Source organism: Gracilinanus agilis, chromosome 3, assembly GCF_016433145.1.
Source record: "Gracilinanus agilis isolate LMUSP501 chromosome 3, AgileGrace, whole genome shotgun sequence".
In the NCBI taxonomy this organism is placed as follows: Eukaryota; Metazoa; Chordata; class Mammalia; order Didelphimorphia; family Didelphidae; genus Gracilinanus; species Gracilinanus agilis.
Genome location: NC_058132.1, coordinates 21,150,537 through 21,162,168, shown reverse-complemented (window position 1 = coordinate 21,162,168; position 11,632 = coordinate 21,150,537). Strand labels below are relative to the sequence as shown.

The 11,632-nt window shown below is 39.5% G+C and overlaps 1 protein-coding gene across 1 annotated transcript; it reads left to right on the top strand.

Annotated features, from left to right (window-relative positions):
- Positions 1–8: 8 nt before the first annotated feature.
- Positions 9–506, top strand: LOC123240838 (olfactory receptor 2L8-like; the record flags this gene model as incomplete). Its single annotated transcript, XM_044668553.1, has 1 exon — positions 9–506. A coding segment is annotated over one exon (498 nt), but the record flags the coding sequence as incomplete, so codon positions are not given.
- Positions 507–11,632: the final 11,126 nt, after the last annotated feature.

Genomic DNA, 11,632 nt, shown 5'->3' with positions numbered 1-11,632 from the left:
TTGGGTCTTGGGTCTCTTCATCCATCAATTCCATTTCTCATACAGTGTATGCACTCTCTATGCCCTATTGCAAGTCCAGAATCATTAACCATTTCTTCTGTGATATCCCAGCCATGGTGCCTCTGGCCTGCATGGATACCTGGGCCTATGAGTATACAGTGTTCTTCAGCACCAACCTATTTCTTTTGGTCCCTTTCCTTGGCATCATGGCTTCCTATGGTCGGGTCCTCTATGCTGTCCACCACATGCGCTCATCACAGGGGAAGAAGAAAGCCTTCACCACCTGCTCCACTCACCTGACTGTGGTCACCTTCTACTATGCCCCATTTGTGTACACATATCTGAGGCCTCCATCTCTGCGTTCCCCAGAAGAGGACAAGAACTTGGCTGTCTTCTACACCATTCTCACCCCTATGCTTAACCCCATCATCTACAGCCTGAGGAATAAGGAGGTGTTGGGGGCCCTGCAGAGGGTCTCTGGGAAAATCTTATCACAGAAGGAGTAGCTGTGGACTTAAAATCACAGGAATAGAACCAAAAGGAATCTTAGAGACCATGTAGCCAAATCATCTTACTGGACAACTTTTTTTTAAAATTTTAAACCCTTAACTTCTGTGTATTGACTTATAGGTGGAAGATTGGTAAGGGTAGGCAATGGGGGTCAAGTGACTTGCCCAGGGTCACACAGCTGGGAAGTGTCTGAGGCCGGATTTGAACCTAGGACCTCCTGTCTCTAGGCCTGGCTCTCAATCCACTGAGCTACCCAGCTGCCCCCTACTGGACAACTTTTGAGGATATTGAGTCCTTAATGTTCTACCAGATCAAGATTTCTACTTCAAGGAGATTCTTTTTTCTAGAATTAAACTAGTGTTTATTTAATATCTTCTATATATTAGACCCTATGCTAGATGTTAAAGATGTCTACTTACAAACTAAGGTACCAATCAAATTATGAGTTAAACAATTTAGGAATTCTTATTGGTAGAACTATAAGAAACCCAATGGAAACCCTAGCCATTCGTTTCTTCATAAGGGGCAACTAGGGCTGTTGGTTTTCCCACTTGAGACTCAAGTCAAGACTGTTCCCTTGAGGGCAGTGCTAACTGATTTACAGACATTTGGAGGATGACCACCTCCGAAGAGTAACTCACACAGCTTCCAGCCAGGGAGAGGGAATCTTGGAGTAAGTCTAATATAAAAAATGTTTACCTGACACTCTAAGACTCAAGTTGGAGGAATGTATTGTTTGCACATTTTGATGAGTGAAGTCTGACTGCATGCATTGAGAAGTGTAAGTCTAATTCCATCTCACATTTCATCACATATAACAGTAAATTGGTTAGACACATTCCTCACAAATTAAAACTCCCAGAATTAGTAGAGGTCAGCCAACCCTTTAGGCCTGCCTCAACTACCCATACCCTTGCCCTATGCAGAAACTGCAATATTTCCCTAGCTAAAAGTAATTGTTTGGTGCCTCTCAGTGGCTGAATTATTTTTAACATGGGATAGAGGTGATCAGGCAGAGGCTCAGAAGAGTCATTTGCCTCTGGTCTTTGTTCTAGAATTAAGTAGGCAAAGAGGACAGAGTTTAGATGGTGTCACATTGTTTCTTCATATATGCTCAGAACCTCAGTCTTCCCCATCTCACATTTCATAATGGTGGTGGTTGGAAAAGACATGCAAATCATCTATTTTTTCTTCCAAACCAGACGGTATTGCTTAAAACCAATCATTATAGGCCCCAGTAGTGAGTGTAGGCCCCAGCAAAATCACATCTATAGCATAGGAATTGCCAAACATGTAATCTGTTCCTCAACATGAGAAAAGCAAACTTTTCCCCTTCATAAATACTGTATGTTCTTCCAAAAAAATCACTGCTGCAAGAATTCTATAAGAAACTTAACCAGTTGACATATTGAATTATCATCTATAGAAAACTCTGTTTAGAACCAGTGAGGTAATCTACATCCATTGTCTCTATCTTGTAACTCATTACTAACTACTATCCCTGCTTATCTTAATTGCTTAGCCTACATTATTTTCCCTATAAAGTATATACCCCAAATCATTAAACTTTGTCACTGCTCAGCAAGAGGATTTCTGTGTGTCTGTCTGTCAGGCTGTTAGTTTGACCCTTCTGTAATCCCAGAATCACTTTTTTAATCCCAGTTCACTGGCCCACGAGTAATTTGTAGAGCTGAGCTCTACAAATAATCACCTATATTCATCTCTCAATAGATATTCAATGAGTTTTTCTTCAGCATTGACTATGTAAATTGTTTAATTAGTATCCTTCAGGGAAAACTAGGAGCCATCTTTGGTTCTGATGTCTTCTGACAAATTAAATTTGGATAGTATGTAGTGTCATTCAGAGAAAAAGTACCATAAGATGCTTTAGGGTAGTATTTATCATCTTAGTGATGAAGTGTTCTTACTCCTTACCAAAATTAACCCCTCTACTTGTTCACATGATTCCATTCCAGCCTAGTCTTTTCCAGATCTCCACTCTTTCACTTATTTTTTATCTCTCCCTCTCAACTTACTACCTACATACATTTCATTATCTCCTCCATCCTGAAAAAATCTCACTTGATCCTTTCATCTCCATTAATTATCATCCTGTATCTTTTCTACCACTTGTAGCTAAACTGCCTGAAATACCCAATTACAATAGGTGCCTCCACTTTCCTTTCACTGTCTTTCTAATCCCTTATAAGCCATTGAAACTGCTTTCTACAAAGTTGTTGGGTTTTTTTTATTAGTACAATTTATTTCCCCAGATCTCAAGCTCTCCCTCACCTCCCCATACCATAGAAGGCATCATCTGTCAGAGAAGGGGGAGAGGAAAAGGGAAGGAGAGAGATTATCTTTTGTTTTTCTCCTCAGTTCATTCTTTGGAAGAGGAAGTGAACAGAAAATGTCAACTTTTTAAAATATATAATAGCCCCTTCTCTCAAGGAGCTAATATTCTCCTGAGGATATAAGACATGTTCACAAATAAGCAAATATATCCAAAATGGGGCAGGAACAGGAAGGACTTCTATAAGTATCATGTGGGAAATGATGTTTCAGCTGAACCTTGAGGGAATCTAGAAATTCTAAAGGGTAGAGTTAATCATTTGAAATTCTAAATTGTAGAGCTGAGTTACATTCCAGGGATGAAGGATACTCTGTACAAAAAGATCTAGCCAAGGAAAATCTAATGACATTTTTGGTGCCTAGCAAGAGGACCAGAATGACTGAAAGGCAATTCAAGTAAAGGTCTATACAAGTGAGTCCTGGAAAGAGACACATTGGGAAAAGTTTTCAATGTCAAATGGAGGAGTTTGTATTTTAGCTTAGAAAGGGTGATGAGTTACTGAAGCTTTTGGAGCAAGGGAGCAACAAAATCAGAGCAAAGCTTTAGAAATATCAGTTCATCCAGCATTATGATCAGCACAGGTCTAATGGCATGAGACTCAGGTCAAATTAGGTCAATGGAAAATAAATCCATTTTGAGACTTTAGGAGATTAGTACACAGCTAAATCTCTGCCATGTGATAGACTGTTAGGAAATGTCTGGTAAATTGTTCAGTGGAAGAACAATGAGAGCTGGTGTCTCCCTGGGTTTAGGACTTCTTATTCATAAATAGCAAATTCATATTATTGCTCATGCAGAGTAATCTCATGAGAAAGTGTGCATGGGGAGGAAGAGAGCTTCCATAGATGCCACCATATTGATGGAAGCACTTTTCATGGCGAGAAAAAATTGAAGTAAAATGGCCACTGAATTGATTGGGGAATGTTTAAAAAATTGTGGTCTGTGACTGTGACAAAATATGATTGTTACATGGGAAGTGTGGATATGGAGAATTCAACAAAACTTGGGGAAGTTTTCGATTAACTAATGTAGAATAAAAATAGAGCAGCCAAGAGAATCATATAAACAATAATCATATAAAAGAAAATGAATACAAGAAACATCAGATTCCAGGCCAGGTTTTCTGCCCTCTGGGATCTCCAATGGGTGTTTATTCCCTGCTAAAGAGAGAAATAGAAAAGAGGTTTCAGGTGTTCGTTCCCTCATTCTGAACCCCTTTTGTCATTCATTGACACTCTCTTTTCCTTTATTTAGATCAGAATGACTATGAAGAATGTCTAGATTCCATTTTAGTAAAATCAATAACTAAGAAACTCCAGGATTCTGTTTTATAACCTAACCCCTGCATATTCTGAGTGAAAATACATAAGCTGGGGGCAGCTGGGTAGTTCAGTGGATTGAGAGCCAGGTCTAGAGACGGGAGTTCCTAGGTTCAAATCTGGCCTCAGACACTTCCTAGCTGTGTGACCCTGGGCAAGTCACTTGACCCCCATTGCTCAGCCCTTACCACTCTTCTGCCTTGCTGCCAATACACAGTATTGACTCCAAGATGGAAGTTAAGGGTTTAAAAAAACTACATAAGCCAGGGATGCAGGCCTATATAATTAGGAATACATAGATGTAACTAGGTAATGCTAGGTATAAGTAGGAAAACAAAGACTATATGTTTAATTCCAGAAATCAGAGACATACTGAAAGACAGAGATGTAGGAGAAAGTGAAAAAGAAAGACAGAGATAGACCGAGAATATTAACTGCTCTAAGAGTGTGAGCATGCAAGAAATACCCTTATAATGAGAATTGGGACAAAGGATTCATTTCACAAGCTAAAAAAATTAGAACAAAAATCAAATGGATGCAGAGATTGGATGATCTGTGGAATCCTTCCAATGATGAAAGTCTACAATGTTTAAATTAACTGGATGATACTGTGAATATTGCTCAGGCTCCCCATCCCTTCTCATGAATCATAAATATTACAAAGTCATGTGTGCATGTATTCATTCAAGTTTATTAAGCACTTATTATTAGCTAAGTACTATAATTGCACATTGAGAATACTGCCAATTTATTTCACAGTGGGAGGTAACCTTAAACCTGTGGGCATAAGTAAGCTGCCACAATTGACCAGTAACAACTAGGCCACAGAGTTGTGGCCTAACTCTGAATAATATCTCACTGATATTATCTATATCATTTTTAGGGTTTAGCAATTTCATTCTAAATCTGATTCCACAATACCAGACTATGAAAGAGTTGCATAAGCACATTATGTTCCAAACCAGAATAGCTATCACCATGGTGTGGTCACAAAATATTCTCAACATTTTAAAAATAATATTTTATTTTTCCAAATTATATGTAAAAACAATTTTGAATGTTCACTTTTTTATTTTGATTTTCAAATCTCTCTCTCCTTCTTGCCCTCATTCCCCCCCAATATTCCCCCCTCCCTGAGACAGTAAGCAATCTGACATAGATTTTACAAGTACAGTCATCAGATTGGTACCTCCAAAAACCAGCTTGTGAAACCAAATAAAGGGGAGAGTGTGAGGTGCCATGGTGAGAAGACACGATCAATGGGAAAGTCAATGGGCCCTTGGCATTACTAAGACTTTAAAGGATCTAAAGAGGGGCTTCTCAAATGCTGTTGGGTAAATTCATAGTATAAGAAGGAATGGAGATGGGCTGATAAAGTTGCTAGCAGAAGAAGCAATTCCATCTTACAGGATGAGAAAGCAGGGGTCAAGGACCACAACTTGCTTCTGGGAAGGTGGTGTCCATAGTAAAGAAGATCCTCTCAGAATAAATTATTCAAGCAATAACTAAGAAAGGACAGGTAGAAAGGAGCTAATCCATCTGTGTTTTCCTTCTTTTTAATTTTTTTCTTAAAGATTTTATTCCTTTATTCAAATTTGGAGTTCTCTTACTATAAACAGTTTACATTTTGATATTTAAAAATAAATGATATTGATATTTCAGGCTTTTATAAAATCTACTTTTCCCAAGAAATCTTTCCTGCTCTCACCTCCCACAGAGCCATTCATGATACAAAGAATAAAAGAAGCCAGGAAAACGAATTCATATTTTGCAAAAGTCTGCCAATATGTGCAGTGTCCTTCATCTTCAAAGAAGCTAACGAGGTACCTTGTTTCTCTCTTTTTAGAAATGTTTGGTCTCTGTCATGGTAACCTCACATCATGGTAACAAATTGTGATTATTATCATAGCTAATCTGCATACAGTGCCTTTAGGTTTGCAAAGCACTTTATATGCATTACTATTTGTTGTAGTTCAGTCATTTCAGTCATATCTAATTCTTCATGACCTCACTTGGGATTTTCTTGGCAAAGATACTGCAGTGGTTTACTATTTCCTTCTTCAGCTCATTTTATAGATGAGGAAACTGAGGCAAACAGGATCAAGTGACTTGCTCAGGAATACACAACTAGTATCTAAGATTTGAACTCAGAATGATGAGTTATCCTGACTCCAGGCTCAGTACTCTAGCCACTGCACCCCCCCAGGTAACATGCATTGTATTATTTGATTGTTCTGTTTTTCTTTCCATTTGCATTCTTGTCATCATAGTGTGTGTGTGTATGTATGTATGTATGTATGTATATATATATATATTTCCTGATTCTTCTTACTTATATTTGCATCATTTCACCTGCTTCCCCATGCTGGTCTCTATTCATTATAATCCATATTCCCTAAATTCCAATAAGATTCCATTATGCAAAGGAATATTATATAATGGTCTCTTTTTTGACTATTCCTCCATTGAGAGGCATCACTTTTTACCTTATTTCCAGCTCTTTTCTACTGCAAAAAGTACTATTATGAATATGTATTCATATTGTGGGATGTGGGATCTTTTCTTTTCTTTTCTTTCTTTTTTTTGGTCATTGGCCTCCCTAAATTTTGATCAGAGAATATGGATATTTTAGTCACATTCTTGATTCCAAGTCATATGTCCAGTTTTGATTCCAAGGTCATAGCAACAAGTCATGACTCAAAATTGTCATGCAAAAGGGTGGGATCGATTCACAGATCAGTCAATAATGTAGCAGTGAGACCATCTTTCCATAATCATGCCAACTTTGATAATTTCCATAATAATAGCTAAAATGTCTATGGTTCTTAAGATTTGCAGAGTGCTTATTATTATTATTTCCATTTTATAGATAAGGAAACTGAGGTAGATATAGGTCAAGTGATATTCCCAGAATATCACACAGATAGCAGAATATATAAAGGTATTTTGACATGTGCAAATAGGGAGATTCTAGGAAAAGCCAAAGGGAGTTTTGCCCCAGAGAAGTTCCTTTTCATTTCCTTATTATATCCTACAGGAAAACAATTCCAGAAACACCTTCCCATGGAGGAATAAAATCACACCATCACTGGTTCCATCTTGCTAGGATTGTTTGCCCCAACAAAAATGGGTCTGTTCCTCTTCCTCCTGGGTGCCCTCATCTTCCTGATGATTCTCCTTCTCTATGTGGATCACCATCTCCACATTCCCATGTAATTCCTGCTCAATCAGCTCTTCCTCATGGACATGAAATCAAATAAAAGGCAGGCCATGAGTGTTTAAGAGGTTGGTCAACTAGAAGGTCAAAGTTAAACCCAGGTTGTAGTAGGAATGACTGAGTCCCCTAGCCTACCACATGCTAAGCCACCATCAATAGCCCTGGCTCCAACACACTTTCTTTCTATACCCCTGAGCTCTAGATGAGGCCAATCATTACCTCCCTTAGTGTCACCCTCTTTTAAAGCTTGGGGCATGGCTGGGGCAGGGTGTGGGGATAGGAAGGAGAGAATGAGTTAATCAGCCCCAGGAATACAAGATGTATCCAAAGGAAGGGTTCTGGAGGGGGTGAGCTGAGGTTTCAATTAATGAGATGCCCAGGTCCTGAGGATGGAGGTAAGAGATTCTTTCAAAGGGAAAGGACTATGGGTTGGAGGGGATTGAAGCTTTTTGAAGGTAGTGGGGGTGAGTTTTTGATGGAGCAACTTCTTACAAAGTCAGAGAGATGAGGCCCAAAGATGACTCACTTCTCATAAACCCTCCTACCTTGTCTTCCTCATATCACAAAGGGTAACTGGCGTGAGAGTGAAGGAAGCTGAACAAAGTTGGAAAAAGTCATGCAACCATTCTACAAACTGATTTCAATTTTAGGTTTAAGTTTAGGGGATTTAAGTTCATAATTCCCTTCTGGACCACCTGATTGGTGACTCCATCTGAATGAAATTAGCACATTCATTCCTGGGGTAAACATCTTTCTTCAATCTATATTCTGATCATCTCCACTAAATATTTCTCTCTAGAACAAAAGACTATGAAATTATTTGGTGGGTCCAATTTTTCATGGACATTATGACCAGGTCTGAAAGATGTGAGGAGTTTTGGAGCCCCAATATATTGGGAGGAGTAATAAAAACAATGGCTAGTAAAAGTAGAGGGCTCCCCATTTCTTCCCCCAGTACCTCTAAAAGTATAATGCAATATCAATATGCCTAGTGGTCTGTTGAGTTCTCTGAGGTCCTGAGAAGGGAAGGGAATTTGAGCTGGTTGGGCAGCTCCTGGATCCAAGTCTCCCATGCCAAGTTCTGGTGTTCTTGCCACTCTACTCTCTCTCTCTCTCCTGAAATCAAAATAAAGGAACCTTCCAGTGAGGGATAAAGTCTGGAAAATGTTTAACAACTGACCTTACAAAAAAAGTATACAGGACAGCATTTAAATTTATACATTATTAACATTTTGTCATCACTTTAAGTGTAGGCAATCAGCAAAACAATAAATTATTCCTAGATACATAGCAGTTTCCTGGCTTCCAAGATGTAAATAAATGTTCACTCTGAAAAGTTAACATTCAGCTCTTGTGATCCATTTGAAGCTAACTATCCCACACCAGATTCCAGTTCTAAAATTCTTGTTTTCTCTGTGATAAAACAACCATAAAACTATCTTTATTGTCAGACATGTAGGTTGCCCACCTCGCTCTACCAGGGATTCACAATGTTAATTAAGCAAGTCATTTCTTATATCTGGAAATCAGTCTTTTATAAAAAGTTTAACCTTTATCTCCTGTTTCAGAACGAATTCTAAATATCAATTCCAAGGCAGAAGACCTGTGAAGGCTAGATAATGTGGGTTAAGTGACTTACCCAGGGTCACACATCTAGGAAGGGTCTGAGACCAGATTTGAACCCAGGACTGCCCACCTCCAGGCCTAGCTTCCTATCCATTGAACTGTTGTGGGAGAAACACACCCATGTTTGTAGCAGGGTCTCACCCCAAGACTAGGAGACTCAAACTCTTTTTAGTCCAGAAGTAAGAAAATAATTTCATTAGAAGATGAAGTTTAAGGCATTATAATAGCCTAATAGTTGGTGGAATAGTCTGGGGTTAAACAGATAGCTTTAGGGATGATGGATTAGCCTGAGGGCTGATGAAGTGGCCTCTCTGAAGCTGATGGAATAGCAGCTCTAGGTGTTGAATAGAAGCTCCAAGTGTGGAATAGCAGCCTCACCCTCTGTGGATCAGGGTTGGTATATTTATTAGGGACATTCCAGAGAAATCTTTGCCTTTCCCAAAAACCCTGGAAAATTGGCAATGGTCAAATTCAGATGGAGGTGTGCTTGGGGGTTTGATTTGATAGGGAATAAGGAGCATGTTTAGATTTGGGGGATGTTTCTGGAATGCCAGAGTCTTTAGTGTACAAGGCCCATGTCCCCCCCCATCAGTCATCTTGTCATCATTTGTCAAAATGGAAGAGGTATCTCTACTCTTCTGGAATGTTTTCTTCAATGATGGGAGCAGGGAGATGGATGCAGTACATTGGAGGACCACTCTAGGTAATTAATTATGTCTTACAGTTCAGAACTAAAATGAAGAACAATATGAGTACTTAATGAAAGAGATAAGGCACAAGGCTGATGCCCAATATGGAACCTAACAGATCCAGAACAGGTGACTGATGGTATAGAATGGATAACTGATCAAAAATACAAATTCACCAATTCATGATTGGCTAATGCTAAAACTACAGATTTTCTATACATGTTTTGACTAGTGCTAATGGGTGAGAAATGCAAGATTTCAGAGAATAAGAGTCCTATTCCTATTACTGCCCCCTTACTGTTCTCTGCCAGCCTCCATCAGAACCATCTAGCAGCCCTAGTCTTAAAATATTTAAGTGAAGGGATTGAATTAAATAACTCCTAAAAGTTAGGGTCAACTCAGAAGTTCTCTTCTCATTCTATTTTTCAGGGACTGAGTGTCAGTCTAGTCCCTCATGGCCAGTTTATAGTGAATGTACAAGCCAACAATTATCTCCAGAGAGAAGATATGTTGGCTGATGTTTGTGCATGACCAGAGCTAGAGATGATGTACTAATAAATGAGCTCAGGGGAAATTTAGGGCAGGGAAGGGGGGGGGTTGTAAAGGTGGTCTCTGAGGACTTGGGCACTACAGTCACTGCAGGGAGAGCTGTCAGTGAGTATATATGCAATCTGGATTCTGCCTTTCCCTGCAGCAGCTACCGTCAGGAGTTGCATCAAGACCAGCTGAGCAATGGAAGCCTATTGGACTCTTGGCCACCATCATTTGTAGAGGTGAGACAGGCATCAAAACTGGGATCCCTGGGATGGCATATCTACAGTAGGAAGGAACTATTGAGATCATAAAGTCCAACCTCCTGATTCGACAGATGAAAAAACTGAGTCCAGGTGAGAGAGAGTTGCTTGTCCAGGTCCTCAGAACCAGTGACTGTCAGAGATAGAATTAAAAATCAGATCAGTCTCATTCAAAATCCAGTGTTCTGTGTCCGAAGTCAAGAAAATGGGGAAGGGGAAGATCTGCACAAAGTCATTCTCCTTTTCCATTGAGGACTTGATATAAGACACACTCCAACAGCTAAACACTAAATGCAGTTCACACACACACACACACACATGACTTTTCCTTATAAAGAACATTTACTTCTCAACAATCCTTTAGCGTAGGAAGTCCAACTATTTGGACTTTCAGTTTAACACTGAGAGAAATGAGTCTCAAAGAAGCCAGAGAAGTGTAATAAGTTGCAGAGGTTAAATAAAATCCAGATTTGGGGTTTTCTCATTTCAAATGGATTCTCCATCATATAATGCTACCTTCCCTGAAATTTAAATTAGACAACAGGACAAATTCCTACATATGACTGAAAAATTACTGAGTCTGGAAAATCCTTCTCTAAGGATTGTCACAAAAACAACCCGACTCTCTTTGATCAGAAATAGTGTAGAAACGGCCCACCTGCAATGCAAAAAGAAGGTTGCCTTTCGTGCATCCTTCACACGTGAAGATTCTGTGATTCCTTGAGAGAGAATGTGGTGGTGACACATCATGCATGTGCAAGGGCTCTGAAAGGCAAGGGAATCAGGAGGCAATTGGGCAGCTCTACAACTGAGTGTGGAAATATAGGGGTGGGATGTGAAAAAAGTGATGCAAAAAGAAGCATCTCTCAGAGTATCATAGCGTCCAAGGTTTTAGATGCCAGGCAGTTTGCCATCTTCAGAGCCATCCCGTATCTGGCACTGATGCCAGGTACTCTTTTCTTCACTCTGGACCTCCAATCCCCACCTTCAACACCCAGTAAGACAAATATTCTGTACATCATTTTCAGGCTCTGTGCCATGACTGCTGAGCAATTCCATGGCTAGGAATGATCACCGAACTTCAAAACAAAGGAAACTCCAGGCTTACATTTATTAACTGCTTT